Consider the following 17,777-nt stretch of genomic DNA (forward strand, 5'->3'; position numbering starts at 1 on the left):
GTTCCACATTTTTGTGGCATTGCAGGAGAACGAATTTAACTCCTTGTTTGAGCCAAATCTGGGTTGAACGTGATTAGTGGAGCTCCCTCTGGTGTTGTGATTGTGGATGTTATTGACATTTTGGAAGTAGTTTGAGAGGTACAGGTGTCTTTGTGGTGTAGCGTACCTTGTTGACCAAGCCCATTGCAAGTTGCTGTACTCTGTCCTCTACCTTGAGCCATCCGACCCTAGCAAAATGAGCATGGGTTCAATGAGTTGTAGATGTAAGGCCAAGCAGTAGCCTGACCAGTTTGTTTTCGGATGTCTGGAGCCTTGTTTTTAAGGCCTTTGTGGTGCTATGGTATCATCATGAGGTGCATGCATAGTCGAAGTGACTTTGGATGAGTGCTCATGTTAGGGTCCTCAATGTATTCTTACTGAGCAGTGAGGATATCCTGTACAAAAATCGAATTAAAGGACATAAGTCCTTTAATCCTCGATATAGACTTTTCAACCTAAATCCCATTGTTCTGATGTGTAAATATCTATTATAAAGTGTGACAAAAATACCCACCGGGTATGTGTTTCTCTGTTGATGTTGTGAAACGATGATGTCAAGCGTGTCATCGCGGCGTGCATTCCCGATTTTGGCCACTAGGGCACCTGTCCATCTACTGTGCATGTGTCATGCTGACAGACTTATTTGCATTAAAGCTGGCCTTGTGTTTTATGCTTGATTTTGTGTGCATGCATGATTTTCTTTATTTTATTTTCAGTTGCAGTGCCTTGGAAGCCAGTCTATACCTGTAGCGAGAAGAGCAGTTCAGCATTGATGACTCCCAATTTGTCAAGTGAGTTGAGCAGGTGCAGGGCATGAGCTAACGACTCTGTTGTAGGCTGCCATTGGTGGAGGACGGTGGAGGTTAGTTTTCAGGAAATGGAAAAAATGGAAAAAAATAGAATGTGTTCCAATGGATCCAAAGTATGGTTTAGTCACAAGTTCTTGTTGGTTCAATATTTATAAAACCCACAGACACACTCTACAAGCTCACAATGCGTCGCATCCCGACGCTTTGTGAGCTTGTAGATTGGCTATTTTTGCTGCTTTTGAGTGACACTGTACTGTAGTATGAAGGACATTTATTTACCGAAAGTTAATTCCCATCGGGGTCACCACAGCAGCACATCATCTGTTTCCATCTGGTTCTATTCTGTATGCATACACCTAGATCCCTGGGAGATGGATTGCTGAGGTGGAGCGCAGCACCTAGCACAGCCCCCAGTATTTTCCGCACCCAAGCCACGCTACTCATATGCAGAGTTTGCGGTGCCCGGGATCTAACCCATGACCTTGTGGTCCAAAGGCCAGTGCTTTAACAGACATACATAACAGAAACCCATGGCTACTGAATATGCAATCACATGCAAACCAGGGACCCGCCCCAAATTATTGATTTATCGACTGTGGATCGTCAGCCAATGGCGTCGCGGTGTATCACCATCTGGTATGGAAATAGCTCCTTTCAGGACCAATGAGACCTGCAGAGAGTGGTCAGCTGATCACCATGGGGAGTTGCAGGACTCTTGCTCGAAGATATGCCTGAACAGAACAAGAAAAATTGTGGAAGGACCCCATCACCCTAGAAGACTGTTTCTGTGGTTAGGCAAACGCATAGGCTGCCATAAATCCACCATAGAGGGACAGAGAAAGAGTCATTTCACTCACGCTATCAGAGCTCTGAACAATTTACACATCTCTTTGCACAAATTGTATGTTTTTGGAGATTCTATATAGCTCAGAATTGTACAGTATATGCATAACTCCTGCTATTTACATAATATTGCAAATGTATTCATCCTTCTGCCGCATGAATGTATATTCTGTATAATTTAATCAATTCATATTCTCTATGTTCTATATTCTGGTCTCTCCAGGCCCCATGTACCATATCCTGTCTCTGTAGTGGGGCTATTCCCCCTCTAACACTATTGTAACACTAACACTAAACGCTGCTCTCAATCTTGAAAATCATTTATTTTGTTCATATTGATGACTCAGAGTCCCATAATTATGAATAAAGTGCAACTTTATTTTCTAGTATTTAACAATTAGTTAATTGGAAAGACATCTACATATCCATGATGCGCTTCATGCTCTGGAACTTCATGCCGCTCATTCCCATCTGATTGAAGTTCCTGTACTCTCCAGGCCTCATGTAGGTCATCCTGCCTCTGTACTGGGGCTGCTCGTACATCAGCCAGTGGCCGTCCATCACGTTGCAGGACTGGCAGTTGTTCATCTGGTAACGGTCCATGATGTTGTCACAGTCATCCATCATCTCGTGACTCTGTCCACCGAAGTTCTCCCTCTCGTAGATCTTCATCCTGAACTGGCCTCTGTGCTGTTTGTGGAAAAGGAAAGGTTAATAGCGATGGACTTCAACTTGAAATTAAGTAGAAATGAAATTATCCAGGAGATTATACAAGATTATAAGCAAATTCATCCTACCATGGGGATCATGCGACAGGACTTAATGCAGTCTCTCCATCCAAACATCTGCATGTAGTCAGAGTACTCTCCCCTCCTCATGAAGTGCTGGTTTCCCATGTAGTTGGTGCGGTCGTACACCATGAAGCAGCCGCTCTCCACCCTGCAGGAGTGGCACCTGCTCAGGTAGGAGGACATGTCAGAGCAGTCGCTCATGCACTCATAGGAGCGCCCCTGGAAGTTCTTGTCCTCGTAGAAGATGATCTGAAATTCAAATAATTAAATATATTTTAAAAGACTGTTTAAGACAGACATCCTCTTATTGATCAATTATTGTGACTTGAAAATGTATTTAACATTTATTGTTTAAAAAAATGTGCCTGTAAGATCACTGGGCTTACCTTTCCCATGGTCATGGTTGTGGTGTTTGCTTCTCAGAACTGTGTCACTGCTACACTGTTGTCATCTCTGTTTTAACCCTTACTTTTATACCTGACTAAACCCAAAGAATCTGTGGCCCCCATTGTGTAAACCCCTGACCCAGCAACATGGTATAGAGGCCTATAGAGTAGAAGGGTGTTTGTCCCATTTCCATGTGACTGGATCCCCTAGAAGACTTTAGAATAGATGTTTCCATAGAGTAAGTAACAATACATTCTAAGAGACAATTGTCCCTTTAACATAATATTTGAAAACACACTCTGTGGCCTTCTGTGTGTCAAGTGGATCCCTACCTGTGAACATTTCCTAATACATACCCAGTACGTACATAATGACAATGAAAATAGCACTTTTCTCTTACTGATGGTCAAATAATGCTACTGTACAGTACCACTCACGTTATGTTGATATTTGCGTTGCACTGGTTCAGTTGTGATACCGATGTGTTAATCATATTTTAAATTGTATTTAAAAAACATTGTAATGTCACACACACATTTTACTCGTCACACATTTTACTCATACTGTAATAACTTTGTTGATGGTGATGGTTTTAATGATGAGGATGGTCATTGTAATGAAATGGTGGAGAAGGACCGCTGGGCTTCATAGTAGTAGTAGTAGTAGTGCTATTGCAACATCATGTATTTTTTTATTTTATTAAAGGGAACTTAATTTAATGATTTAATGTGAGGAGAGACTGAAATGCAGAAAAGATGTGATATTATTCATATGCACTTCAACCGTTGTAGTTCATATGGTGTTTACAGCACATCTACTTGCCACAGCCACGACCCCCAAACTATGTTGTCAAACTTTTACTCCTTTGTTTGTCTTTTATTTAAGTATTTAAGTAATCTTTATCTGCTGCAATCCTGCTGAATAATTATCGTGTCCCCTCAGGGAGGGGTATTGTTCATTTGCCTGTCTGTCTGTCTGTCTGTCTGTCTGTCTGTCTGTCTGTCTGTCTGTCTGTCTGTCTGTCTGTCTGTCTGTCTGCCTGTCTTTTGGTCATTTGGTTGATTGTGTCTATTCGTTAGAATCTTTAGGGGGAAACAATTGCATGGAATAACATGAAACTTTCAAGATAGGAGGCCAATGGTCCCTAGATACCTGGGTGGGCCTTGGGTGTAATTAGGTCAAGGTCACAAAAGATCAAACATTTTCTTAGCCATAACTTTGTCACAATAGTCAATACAATTTACTTCAAGCTACACTTGGGTCAACAAGATCTTATTTAAATTTCTGATTTATACTCATATCCATTGAATATTGGTAGTGTTGTTCAAAGTGGAGTCAAGTGTATTATGTCAGAATTACATGTTCCACTATAACTCAAAAACTGTTGAGATATAGACATGTTTACTATATTGACCAGTAGAAAATAACATACAATATGGTCATTCATTTGGTAACATGACCTTTGACTGTAAGTGACCATGAAGCACTACTGTATTTCCATTAAGCGAGGAAAAATCTGACAATGTATATTGCTTTCCTATGGCTTTGTATTAAACATTAAGGGTGAAACAACGCATTTACAAATACACAGTAGGCTATGCATGTGATTATTTTTCATAGAGCTGCTTTTTTTATAGAGCTGCTTTTATTAGAGTATAGACTCTGCCATCCACTTTAGTTAAAATGATTGTTTTAAACAATATATTTACGTACAGTTATAGTATAGTTTTAGTTGTGGTGTGGAGTGGACGGCCCAGTACAGCAGTTAAGGGCTACGGTATATTAAAAAAAAAGTCTAGCTGAATTGATCTCAGAGGAAATTCAGCTCACTCATGGATGACACATTATTACCAATCAAAAAACATTAAAAGAAATATGTACATATTCCCAATTTCACATGCATGATCTTGGCATAATATAATATCTGTTTTGATTGAATACTTTATTTAGAAGGTTGCAGAGAAAAAGCACAGGAAGTACAGTTTACAATACAAGGTTAACTAAAATGGATCGCTCATGAAAGCCGCATTGGCTTGTTTCAAATGAGATCCTCATGTACTCAATTCATGGAGACAATAAATGACAGACAGATATACACTGCTATGCAGAACATATACATCATAAACAGTTTAAAGGTAAGAAAAACAGGTACTTCCTGAATTTTTGTTGTTGTTGCAAGTAAGAATGTTACGCTACACATACAGAATGAGTAAAGTTACATGTTCAGCATATCCTTCAGTTGAAGTTAATTCACCTGCATGACTTCATTCACCTCCTTTGGGTTACACACCCCTGGGTTACACACCCCTTTGGGTGAGAATAAATAGTGAAAATATTAGATTATATATTATACACATAGAGTAGCCTGGCTCCACCCCCTGAATCGTTTGCCTCGCATTCAGGGTCTGGTGACGCTGTCGAAGGCGGGTGTTTCTCGGTTGAAAATCTGTACGACGAATCAGGATCGGGATAATCCAGTATGAACCAATTGCCAAAGAGTCCCACTTTGGCCACGCCCCCATCTCAGAAATCGGCTGCAAGATGTCAGCTATCGTATGAAATCCAGCCTACAACAAGAGACATTGACAATGACATTAAATTGCATGTTTTCACCTCGATCAATAAGGAATCCATGATCACACATGCTACGGTGCACTTTGATTCCACGGAGGTATAGTTTGTGCGTGCGCTCTCACTTTAACTGATGAAACAAAAGTTGTCCCCCCATATTGCTGCAGGCAGTAATCATCCCTGGTCAGTCAGTCTATCATAGCAGCACTTGATTCTAGCAGCCCGAGCCCCCCTTATTTCACACCTACAGCCAGTTTACAAAGAACAACGATGTGTTGTCTTGTGTATTAGCTTGTCTGGCACCTAATTGATCGAGTTGAGAGAGCAACCGCACGTAGCCAGTAACAGTGGTCATTGCGGTGAGAGGCAAGCATTCAGCCAGACACTGAAAAAACTACTAGGGAGGTTACAAAAAGAAGCTGTTGTATAAAAACAAAAAAAGATGGAGGGCTTGGGAATGTGGATTTTGGACTCAAATTAAGAATCTAATTCTGCAAAAATGTGGCATCTGGTATGAAAAGAAGAGCCTTGTGGATAGGTGAGGCCTTGAGTTGGAACAAAAAGAAGGGTCGTGCAAGGAGCTCTGTGCCTTATTTTTAAATTATGTATGGAGACTTAGTCAGCAAAGTTGCACATTTAAATATTGACTGGCCTGAAATGTCCAGTAAAAATATTTATGTTAAGCTGTGTGATGATCTTTATGGTGGCATTTTCCCCTACAAAGGTCTAGACGACTCTCAAAAGCAGGTGTGCATTAAAAATATTTGGAGTAAAACATTACTGAAAAAAAGAGGGATGTCATGTGGCTGGTCTCAGTGAGGAGACTGTCAGAAGTCACAGCAGTTTGTCAGAGGTCACAATATGTCTGGGGGAAAATGGCACAAATTGGGTTTAATGTAAATGTCACATATAATGCTGCAATGTATGGAGTGTTTGAGGAAAAAATGTCCGCCATGGATCAGAATTTCCATTGGTCTGTCTCATCGAGGAAGTACTTAAGTCAAACTATTTCTTACATGGTAATACTTTTTACCTGTAGACCTCTGGAGTGGCCATGGGATCAAGGATGTCCCTCAGCTTTGCCTATACTATGTGGGATTATTTGAACAAGAAGTGATCTTTAACAACCAGGTAAATCCCTTCATACAATACATCTCAAATTGGACGCGATACCGGGATGATGTATTTTTCATCATCAGAGAGATCAGAGACCTCATTACATTAATTTCATCAGTTTATTAATTCTCACCTCCAAATTTACTATATCTGCAAACGCAAATGAGATAAACTTTCTGGGCATTTTTATAATCAAGGAAAATTTGTACCCGAAACCTACAGACAGACCTATACTGCATGGTGACACATATCATCCCCTTTCTCTTAAAAGGAATCCCAATTGGTGCAGAACGGTGAATATAGACATTTTAAGCCCCCGGCAGCCATCATGGACGCCATCTTGAAAATGGTGCCTTCCAGAAGTTAGATTTTCCTAGATTTTTAATACAGTATGACATTTAGCATGTCTAATAGTAACAGAATCCATTGAAAAATATTTTTTATCAATTATTTGGGGGTTTATGACCCGACTAATATTGGAGTTTCTGCAAAAAGACCACTAGGGTGCCAGCCCAACTTGTTTGCGATGGTTTTTGTAAACCTTATGCCCATACCTAACACCATGCCAAAAATCAATTCCCAGCTATACAGATTCACACGCAAATCAGTAAACATTATTTCTCAGATAATTTATTATACAGATTCCATTCCGACTGGCTATGATTGGCTGTTTTACAAAACATGTCACAAATCCTGAACCCAGCGACCAATCTGCCCCAAATTGGAATCACACCGAGGGGCCTCTCTGCACAATGCAGAGCCAAAAGCAATTTCACTTCCACCCATAGGGGCGTCACAAATTAGCCTGGAATCCAGACTGATTCGCTCCGTTCTGCTTTCTCACTCCGCTTCTCAGTCAGGCGCGGAAATCCCGGGGGTGACAGGGGGGTTTTGTCCCCCCTATAGCTTCAGATTGGATCCCCCCAAGTCATTTAGAATAATAAAAATAAATGTTAAAATAATTAAATTTTTGATAATAAATCAGTAAAATCAGGCAAAAATAAGAATTCAACAACAGAAACTAACGCGCACGATTTCGGTGCCCCCAGCCTCAAGCCAGATTTCCGCCCCTTTTCTCAGTCTGCATGCTACATGCTATTTCCAAGGTGCGGGATGGGCAGAAAGGAGCCGCGGCTTCTGATTGGTCTGTGGTGCGGGGCGGGACCAGTGGCTTCCAATGTAAAATTCCGTGGGCAGGGCGGAACAGAGCCTTCCAATGTAAAATTCCGTGGGCGGGGCGGGGCAGAGCCTTCCAATGTGAAATTCGAGTCACTACCTGACTTGGCTACGTAATTGGTGTCGTCCTTTGGAAATCCAGCTCAAACAGGATGATAGAAGACTGAGAAGCGAAGTGAAAAAAAAAAAAACGCTGAATGAGTGCCTCCGTCTGGATTCCAGGCTAGTCACAAATGTCACAAATGTCGGTGCTTGTTGTCTAAATGTGATTCCCCCCCCACCAAATTAATCCGTCAAGCAGGGTTTTGATACGCCATACCATTTGCCTGCAATTGTCTTAAAATGTGTGTATTTCTTACAGAAAACATTATATCATAAGCACAAGATCCAATCTTACCCCAAATGTGAATCGGATGTTGAGGGGCATCCATATAGTGCACACCTCCAAAACCGCTTTCATTCTGTCCATAGGGCGTGCCACAAACGCCAACAGTTGCACCGTCTGTTGTACAAACGTCCCCTGCAGCTTCCTCTTCCTTGCTGTAACCCATGACTGACAAAGCCCTGGGTAGGAGAGCAGGCCTGGCGGACATCTGCGTTCAGAGAAGTGCACCTTTCTAGTTTATTAATCTACTGAGCAGATTGCTTTCTAATTAGCACTTGTTTTAATCATTGAAAGTTTTCTTTATCGGTACTACTCATCAGTTTGTTCTGGGAATTACCCACAGAGGATAGATTCATTTGAAATGATTATAGCAAGACCAGATTTTAGAAAATCATGTAATCATTTATTGATGTTTAGATTTAGCATATGTCCATGATGTGCTTCATGCTCATGAACCTTATGCTGCTCATTCCCATCTGATTGAAGCCTCATGGAATGTCTCTATTCTATTCTCTATAACACTATTGTGGAAAACACTGCTCTCAATCTTAAAAATCTTTTCTTTTGCTCATATTGATGACTCAGAGTCCCATAATTATGAATAAATTACAACTTTATTTTCTAATATTTAACAATTAGTTCCTTGGAAAGACATCTACATATCCATGATGCGCTTCATGCTCTGGAACCTCATGCCGCTCATTCCCATCTGATTGAAGTTCCTGTACTCTCCAGGCCTCATGTAGTGCATCCTGCCTCTGTACTGGGGCTGCTCGTACATCAGCCAGTGGCCGTCCATCACGTTGCAGGACTGGCAGTTGTTCATCTGGTAACGGTCCATGATGGAGTCAACGTCATCCATCAGCTCGTGACTCTGTCCACCGAAGTTCTCCCTCTCGTAGATCTTCATCCTGAACTGGCCTCTGTGCTGTTTGAAGACAACAGAAACAGACATGAATACCCTTAAAAACAAAACAGCAATATGTATCTTCCTTGTACCTGTTGTGACTATGAAAGCAGCTAATTTATACGTACCATGGGGATCATACGGCAGGACCTGATGCCGCCGCTCCATCCCCACATGCTCATGTAGTCAGAGTACTCTCCCCTCCTCATGAAGTACTGGTTTCCCATGTAGTTGGGGCGGTCGTAAGCCATGAAGCAGCCGGTCTCGACCCTGCAGGAGTGGCACCTGCTCAGGTAGGAGGAGAAGTCAGAGCAGTCGCTCATGCACTCATAAGAGCGACCCTGGAAGTTCCTGTCCTCGTAGAAGATGACCTGAAAACAAACATAAAGGAATGTCAACTAGAAAGGCACATACTGAATCAAAATATACCGTATATTCATCACTTGTCAGTTATCTGTTGGCACAATCAATCAATATTAATCTTTTATATTCAGTATTTATTTCCTTCTGTACTACATCATATTTCTTACCTTGCCCATGTTGATGGTTGTGGTGTTTTCTCAGAGCTATCAGAGAACTGTTGGTGAACTGATACTGTACCTGTTTTAGCCCTTTACTTTTATACTGTGTGCCCCCTATTGTTTAAATTCCTGACCCAGCAACATGCTATAGAAGCGTATAGAATGTTTAGGTGCTTGCTCACTATGTATTGTAATCTAACACAGTCAAATCCCTTTCTGGACAGAATTTTCCACTGACAAGAATACAATTGAGAGAAAGCTCATTTATCTGAAAATGTTGTATTTCTATTTGTATTTTTTATTATATTGATATTGTTATATTTATCTTTTGGATTATATACAGTACACATAGTTTCTCTCTCTCTCTCTGTGTGTGTGTGTGTGTGTGTGTGTGTGTGTGTGTGTGTGTGTGTGTGTGTGTGTGTGTGTGTGTGTGTGTGTGTGTGTGTGTGTGTGTGTGTGTGTGTGTGCACTTCAGTATCTCTGCAGTTTAATCAAGTGGGACACTTTCACTCTCAACCACATATTAATGAACACCACCATTAATGAACACCACAATGCAAGGTAAATATGCCGGATTTAGCAAGAATGCTAATTTCCATCCATAGTCCCCATACAGGAAACAAGCAACATTACAAAAAGAATACATATAAACAAATGAATATGTCCTGTATCCAACATTTGTTATGAAATGAACTGAACTGAACTGAACACAGGCACACAACTAAGTAAAGCTCACCATTTCATATTTGTTCAGCGCAGACTAATGCCAATCGTCTATTTTCCAAATTGGATCTGCACATCCGTACGTGAGCTCACAACAGGCCTACCCCAACACAACGTGACATACAGACGTACATAGATTTCGTGTTGATTTTCAAGTTTTGCATATTTCGAGTTATATAGTTTTGCATATTTTTACTGAGGTTAGGATTAAGGTTAGGGTTATACATATGGTTTTACTAAAACGTGCCCAGTGTCCCCCCATAAGGTGCCCAGTCTTCCGGAAGAGTGCCCACTCTTCTCCCAAAGTGTTCTCTAGTGCCCACCCTTCCTGTATTCGTACAGATGACCAGGCACGGCCCAGGGGGTGCCCATGTCTATGGTTGACCGTTAATGGCCCCACCCTCCACTGTTTTTGTGGAAATGATGCAGTCGAAACACTTGGCCTGTCAGTCACACACACACATGCACGCACACGCAAAAAGCCATATATAATATTGGATACAGTAGCCTACTACACATATGTGAGGAGGGCTGGTGATTTGGGGATCAACTCGGATCAACTCAAACAGTAGAAAACAGCAAATTAAATAAATTTATTTCTTGTTTTTTTCGTTTTTTTTTCATATTAACACAGTTCGAATGTTGAAGAAGGTTTGTATTGCAAAAGATAGTCGTTTTAGAATCATTAAATGGTTACATTTGTATGGCAAAGTAGGCTGCTTTTTTGCGAGTGTGTTATTTTGGGTGGTGGAGAGACTCTTGGCAGAGATTTGCATAGTGTTTTCGATGCTCTACGACTGCAATGCAAGCTCACAACGCGTCGCTCGCGATGCGACGAGTTGTGAGCTTGTAGATCTGCTATTTTCAAATAGCCGATGTATACACGAATCCACGGAGCGCTGCCCTGGGTGCAGCCATTGCTGCGGTGTCAACGCTCCGCGGACGCGACACCGCAGCAATGGCCGCCTACAGGCAGCTACAGGCAGCGCGTCTGTGGATTCGTCTATACAGTAGGGTTAAAGTGCTCATGTGGCCCATTGTCGCTTCTTTTGGGCTCGTTTTCCTAGACCTGGTTGCTTATTTCTCTCACAGAACTGGCAACTGGAACAGTCAACTGAAATCGTGATGTTGCTAAAGTGAAAGTGATTATTCATTCATTTTCAATGTTACAAAAACATCCCAAACCAAAGAAATTATGTTGCTCACATGTTGCAAACACAGCAGCTATAGGTGAGGGCGGCCCCAGCTAAACAACAGGCCGCTCGACGTTCGTTTGTATGGAAGAATTTCACTGAAGATTGGACAAAAATAATGGTGGTCGTGGAGTAACGAGGCTAGCTTAGTGTAGCAGGATGGGCGTGGGTTCCCACGCTGCCATCCTCCGCCCACTCATCAGTGGGCTGATTGACAACAGTATTAAGGCAACGCACCCCCAAACTCAGTTAGCCGTCTGCCTGTCTCCACACCTGGTCCACTATTCGTTCAGGCTGGCCTGTTGGGCTTGTCTGTCTGCACTTGCATCGCGCACCAGCGCAGGTATGTCTCTCCGTCTTGCTGTTTATGCAACTGTCTTATACTGCGTGGCGCATGGTCGTGAACTTGACCATGACCGTTTGTGTCCGTTGTAGCCTCGGTGTGTCTATCCACCTCGTCGGCGTTTTACGCCCAGTCCGGTGTTGGCTTCACGCTGCACAACGGGTACGTTGGTGGTCCTTCCTCTCCTCAGTATAACCAGTTAATTCTATGTCATAGCGGCACTATAATAATCATGGCCTTTACTATTGCTACAGTTATTCTTACCGGTGTCCGCCGCTGCAAGCGGGCCATCATGGCTTCCGCCTTTGCTGCATAGCGGTACGTTACTGTCTGTCTCTCTGCTCCTGTCTTAATGAACATTAGTATTATAAATTGGTAGAATGACACGGCCATTATCGTTTCAGGCACTGTGATACCTGCTGCTGCTTTGCTGCTTTTGACAGAATCAGAATCAGAATCAGAATCAGTTTTATTGTCACATCACAGGTTTATAAGGTAAAGAAGTGGGTGAAATTCGTTTTTGTACATTGTTCCCATCGCAACGTTAATTTCCATAGAAAGAAGAGGGGGGGGGGGGGGGAGAAGAAGAGGGGTGGGGGGCAAGTAGGAAGGAGATCAAAACAAGAGAGCAACAGAAGGCCAGACAAGTTATCTACATATTTACAAAGTACCTGAGATCAGAATCAGAATCAGAATCAGAATCAGAATCAGTTTTATTGTCACATCACAGGTTTACAAGGTAAAAAAGTGGGTGAAATTCTTTTTTGTACATCGTTCCCATCGCAACGTTAGTTTCCATAGAAAGAAGAGGGGGGGGGAGAAGAAGAGGGGTGGGGGGCAAGTGGGAAGGAGATCAAAACAAGAGAGCAACAGAAGGCCAGACAAGTTATCTACATATTTACAAATTACCTGAGATAATAAAAAACTAAAAACTAAACTAAGGTGCCTGAGCATAGCAGCAATGTATTGTATACTGTGCATGTTATACTTATACTGTGCATGATAGACAATGGACGTTAAGGTGCTTAGAGGAAAAGGAGCACAATAAAAAAAAGACAGAAAAAAAGTCAGTGCGTTATACAAGGGATTAAGGTGCAAAAGGTCAGTGCGTGTCCACCTAGAGTGGACTGACCCTAGTATAATCCGCAAGTAGCTCCATGAGGGAGTGCAACAAAAAGTCATTTGTACCTGGTGTAGTCCACAGGTGTGTCCGAGGGGGGGCTAAAGTCCAAGTCATTGTCCCTGGTATAATCCACAGGTGTGTTCAGGAAGAGCCAGAAAAGTCTGCGCCGCCTGTTGTCAGGCTGCTGAACAAGGCCTATGCCTCATTCAGGCTTATGCCCCATTCAGCATTCTGACAGCAGCCGGATTGAAACTACACCAGAACCTGGTGGTGGAACTCTTGATACTGCGGTAGAGCCCCTTGCCCGGTCGCGGTCGTTGTAGGGGGTTGAACAGTCTGTGACTTGGGTGGTGCTTGTCCTTGATGATGCGCTTGGCTTTGACCACGCACCGCTTTTTGTACAGTTCCTGGAGCTCTGGGAGCTCGATTCCCATTATCCGCTCTGCCGATCGCACTACTCGTTGTAGGCTGATCTTTTCTCGGGCAGTGCAGTTCCCGTACCAGGCCGTGACACAGCCTGTTAGGATGCCTTCAACAGAACTGTTGTAGTACAGCCTGAGGATGCGATGTCCTACTCCGAGCTTCTTCAGGCGGCGGAGCCAGTACAGTCGCTGCTGAGCCTTTTTCCTCACGTGTGTGGAGTGCGTCTCCCATTTGAGGTCCTCCTCGATGTGTACTCCGAGGAACTTGAACTCGCTGACCCTTTCCACTGCAGCACCGTCGATGAGGATGGGCGCATGGTCTCTCCGCGGCCTCCTGAAGTCCACGATCAGTTCTTTGGTCTTGTCGACGTTAAGAGAGAGGTTGTTCTCTGATAATAAAAAACTAAGGTGCCTGAGCATAGCAGCAATGTATATACTGTGCATGTTATACTTATACTGTGCATGATATACATATGGACGTTAAGGTGCTTAGAGAAAAAAGAGCACAATAAAAAAGACCAAAAAAAAGTCAGTGCGTTATACATGGGATTAAGGTGCAAAAGGTCGGTGCGTGTCCACCTAGGGTGGACTGACCCTAGTATAATCCGCAAGTAGCTCCATGAGGGAGTGCAGCAAAAAAGTCATTTGTACCTGGTGACTCACCCACGCCTGCATTACGAACCCTTTCATATTGACGCTCCCCGCTGAGGTTCTCCTCCCCCCGTTCCTAAACGGCGTGGAACAACTGGCTCAGCCGAGCGTACACCCTTATCCGGGTTTAGAGTACTATTTTCCGACGCAACTGTCCCCACTCAGGCTCTCAGCCAGCCTCATTGTTTATTTGTTTATTATTTAGCGTTATTGTCTCCGCCAGGCCGAAAGGCATGGCGAGAGAGTATGTTTTCGCCCCTGTCCGTCCGTCCGTCCGTGTGTCCGTCAGTCCGTGTGTCCTGTCTGTGTGTTACCAGCTAATCTCAAGCACCGTTGGCCCGGTCGCTGCCAAACTGTGCACACCCACTCCCTGGATGCCAATTCAGAACCTCTGCCCCACATTTTTCACATGGGCCTGTCATAGCGCCACCAGGAGGCCGATTTGTGCAAAACCCATTTTGTCCCATTACTCCTACAGTTTTTAACCAAACGTCATGCAAATCGGTACACATGATCTCTATAGTCATGTGATCAAGAAGGAACTGTTTGATTTTTCATATTTCATCCTGATTGGCTAACATTGACATCTAAAGTTTGCAGAAGTGGCCTGTTTTGAACAAAATGCCACAAATCATGAACGCAGCGTCCGATTGAGGTGACACTTTGCACGCACATTCGCATTATGTTGAAGAATAAATGCCACCTTTTAACATTGCCCTATTATAGCGCCACCAGGAGGCCGATTTTTTCAACACTTTTCTTTTTTGTATTACTCCTACAAATGTTGTCCAATCATCATGCAAATCGGTACCCATTATCTCTATAGTCAAGTGATCAAGATGGTTCTGTCCGATTTTTCATATTCCATCCTGATTGGCGAATTCCGAACATTGTTGGCCCACAATAACCTACCTTTTATCCAATTGGTGGCCATTGTCTCAGTTTTTTTCAACTACTCGGCCGTAGCGGTTGGGGGGTGTATTGCACTCTGATACATTATAACTCTATGCGAAAATGGCCGCCGATCGGATTAAAATGCTTTTCATTGAACAATACTGAAGATACGGGTACTTATGAGGGCCCGTACATAATTATAACACCCGTGGCCATGAGATAAGCACTTCATATTTGAAATCTGAACGTTTATGTAGATGTACGAGTTGTAAATGGAGAAATGCAAACACCAGGTATTATTAATAGGTAAACCTCGACTATAGTTGACTACCAGTGGGTCAAATTTAGTGGTGGAAGAAGTACTCGGTGGTAGCAATACCACAATATAAAAATACTCTGTTACAAGTAAAAGGCCTGTGCTCAAAATGTTACTTGAGTAAAAGTACAAAAGTATTGGCATCAAAATATACTTAAAGTAAAAGTACTAAAATGTTTGAAAATAGCTGATCTACAAGCTCACAACGAGTCGCAATGCGCATTGTGAGCTTGTAGATCGGCTATTTTCAAATAGCCTATGTATAAAATACCTAAAAAAACAAACTAGTTCAATTCTCCTCTCTTTTTTATTCTTATGATTTTTTCCCCCAGATGATCTATCTACTGGCTTAAAAATGTCAGAGTTCTTCTAGGTTACTTTATTCTTCCCTTTGGGAATTTTGTCCTGGTTTATGTCCAGCTGCCACATAAAGATACATACAATCGTACTGTTTCACTGTACATTTAGAAATGTAAAAGCAGGTCTGTCTTGTCAAGTGTTTCTAGTGTTGCCTCTGTAGGGGAGTGGTTAGGGGTGGGGGAGTGATTAGGGGTGGAGTTGAGTACCTATTGTCCCTCCCATTGTCACACCCATTTCTGGGCCACTGAGGTGTTGAAAACTCTGGGATCTTTGCAAGGCAATTTCTCTGCTTTGGGGTTTAAGGTTCAACAAGATTCAAATGGTCACATCTTCTTCAAATATGTTCCAATTTCAATGAATGATACATCATATGAAAGCTTATATTCTGTACTTTAATAATCCATGCCCCCTTGCTGCCTAAAGCATTGTACCCGCTCACATATAAGCGTTATTAAATTAAAAAACAATCAGTGCTGGTTTAAAAAAATAAAATGGTATAATAATGTGCAGGTAACAGGGAGAATGCCTCACCAATTCATGGCCTCAGAGACATAGAGCTGAGAGAAATTGAGCTGGTTTCATACTGTAATGTCTGAATAAAAGTACATCATTTCAGAATTTATAATTATAATGTGCTGCTGTATCTTTATTAATATTAAATTAAATAATATTCAATCAAATTAAAAAAAATATATAGCTGCAAGCAGTGATACAGGGGCCAAGGAATAAAAGGCAAAAAGCAATATGCAATAATAGCACAATAAGCCATAGAAACAGAATAGATTGAACTTGAGACAAAGCAGCCCATGCAATTGACAAATGATTATTCTGAACAGCTGAGCAGAGTGCTGAGGGATTGTGGATATTGTAATATATCTCTGTATTGTGTTGCTTATAATGCAGATTTCAAACTTGTGTCACAAATTCTGTTATCATGACAAAAGTTTGCAATTTATTTTACTTCATCTTTCTAGACAATACAGATGGATTGTAGTATTCTAATTAGGCTTATACATTTTGTCACCATGGTGACAATATATGGTTAGTCGGCTTCGTATTCCGACTGTGGATATCGGTGTTGTCCTTCTACCATTGTAAGAAGTCAACTTTAAGCCCAACATATGAAATAAGCTACGTACTGTAGCGCTGCCATTTTGTTTTCACAGGTCAATATTGGAGGTCAGGATGAGGTTTATAATAATAATAATAATAATAATAATAATAATAATAATAATAATAATAATAATAATTGTAATAATAATAATAATAATAGTAATAGTAATAGTAATAATAATAATAATAATAATAATAATAATAATAATAATAATAATAATAATAATAATAAAGACCTTAAATGATTCCAACAGGGGATACTACTTTTCAGCTTGACTAGCTGAGGTGGTCATATATATAGCACTCAGGGGTTAAGGACCTCACTCATGGACACCTCAACCCATGGCCATAGACTGAAATCAAACTCTTGACCTTCGGACTCACAGCCTGCCACACTACCAATAGACCCCTTAACAGACGACGTCACACTGATAAGAACCAGTATGCGTGCAACCAGTATGCGCGCAATGAAACCCATTCTATCAGGTCTCGCTAGGACGCGCCTCACCAGCCAACACACAAGAGGGGGTTGGGGTGCGCTGAAACCAGCGCACCCCGAAACAACAGGTTAAAAATTGATTGTGTGAAACAATCACCTGTGCATCCAGTCTCAATGTTGGCAAACAAATAATTGGTCTATAGAGCTAGAGCTTTGGCCACCCTGATGGTGTCTGTTGATGACCATTAACTCTTGCATTGTGCCATGAACCAGGCCCCTGTTTCACTAACACTTCTCTAGATCAGTGGTTCACAAACCTTTTAGCTCGAGACCCAAAAGAGAAATTTGATGTCTCCCAGGGACACAAAAAAGTGAAAATAGCCGATATGCAAGTTCACAACGTGTTGTTATCCGAAAAGTTGGGAGATTGTAGATCGGCTATTTCCACAACAAAGTATGTCATAGGCCTACATAGAAAATAACGACTCTCAAAAAAGCATTTCACTTTAAAAAGTGCACATGCATTATTATTTTGTGCAATACAATTTAAATGAAGCCTGCATGAGGTGAGGCTCGAACAAGGGACCTTGTGACTTAAAGGTACACACTTTACCGACTGAGCCATTAGAACCACAGACTTTAGATTGAGAGA

The 17,777-nt window shown here is 41.9% G+C and overlaps 2 protein-coding genes across 2 annotated transcripts; both read right to left on the minus strand.

Moving 5' to 3' along the window:
- Nucleotides 1-2,108: 2,108 nt before the first annotated feature.
- Nucleotides 2,109-2,883, minus strand: LOC308073431 (gamma-crystallin M3-like; the record flags this gene model as incomplete). Its single annotated transcript, XM_080412329.1, has 3 exons — nucleotides 2,109-2,381; nucleotides 2,489-2,731; nucleotides 2,869-2,883. The coding sequence occupies 3 exons, from the start codon at nucleotides 2,881-2,883 to the stop codon at nucleotides 2,109-2,111; spliced, it is 531 nt and encodes a 176-aa protein (XP_080268455.1).
- A 5,889-nt stretch (nucleotides 2,884-8,772) lies between these two features.
- LOC308073436 (gamma-crystallin M2-like) lies at nucleotides 8,773-9,395 on the minus strand (the record flags this gene model as incomplete). Its single annotated transcript, XM_080412334.1, has 2 exons — nucleotides 9,153-9,395; nucleotides 8,773-9,045 (listed from the first exon to the last, which is right to left on the minus strand). Exons 1-2 carry the CDS (start codon nucleotides 9,345-9,347, stop codon nucleotides 8,773-8,775), a joined length of 468 nt encoding a protein of 155 aa, XP_080268460.1. The 5' UTR covers nucleotides 9,348-9,395.
- Nucleotides 9,396-17,777: the final 8,382 nt, after the last annotated feature.

The sequence above is a fragment of the Gymnoscopelus braueri genome (assembly GCF_963280865.1).
Source record: "Gymnoscopelus braueri genome assembly, chromosome: 18".
Taxonomy (NCBI): domain Eukaryota; kingdom Metazoa; phylum Chordata; class Actinopteri; order Myctophiformes; family Myctophidae; genus Gymnoscopelus; species Gymnoscopelus braueri.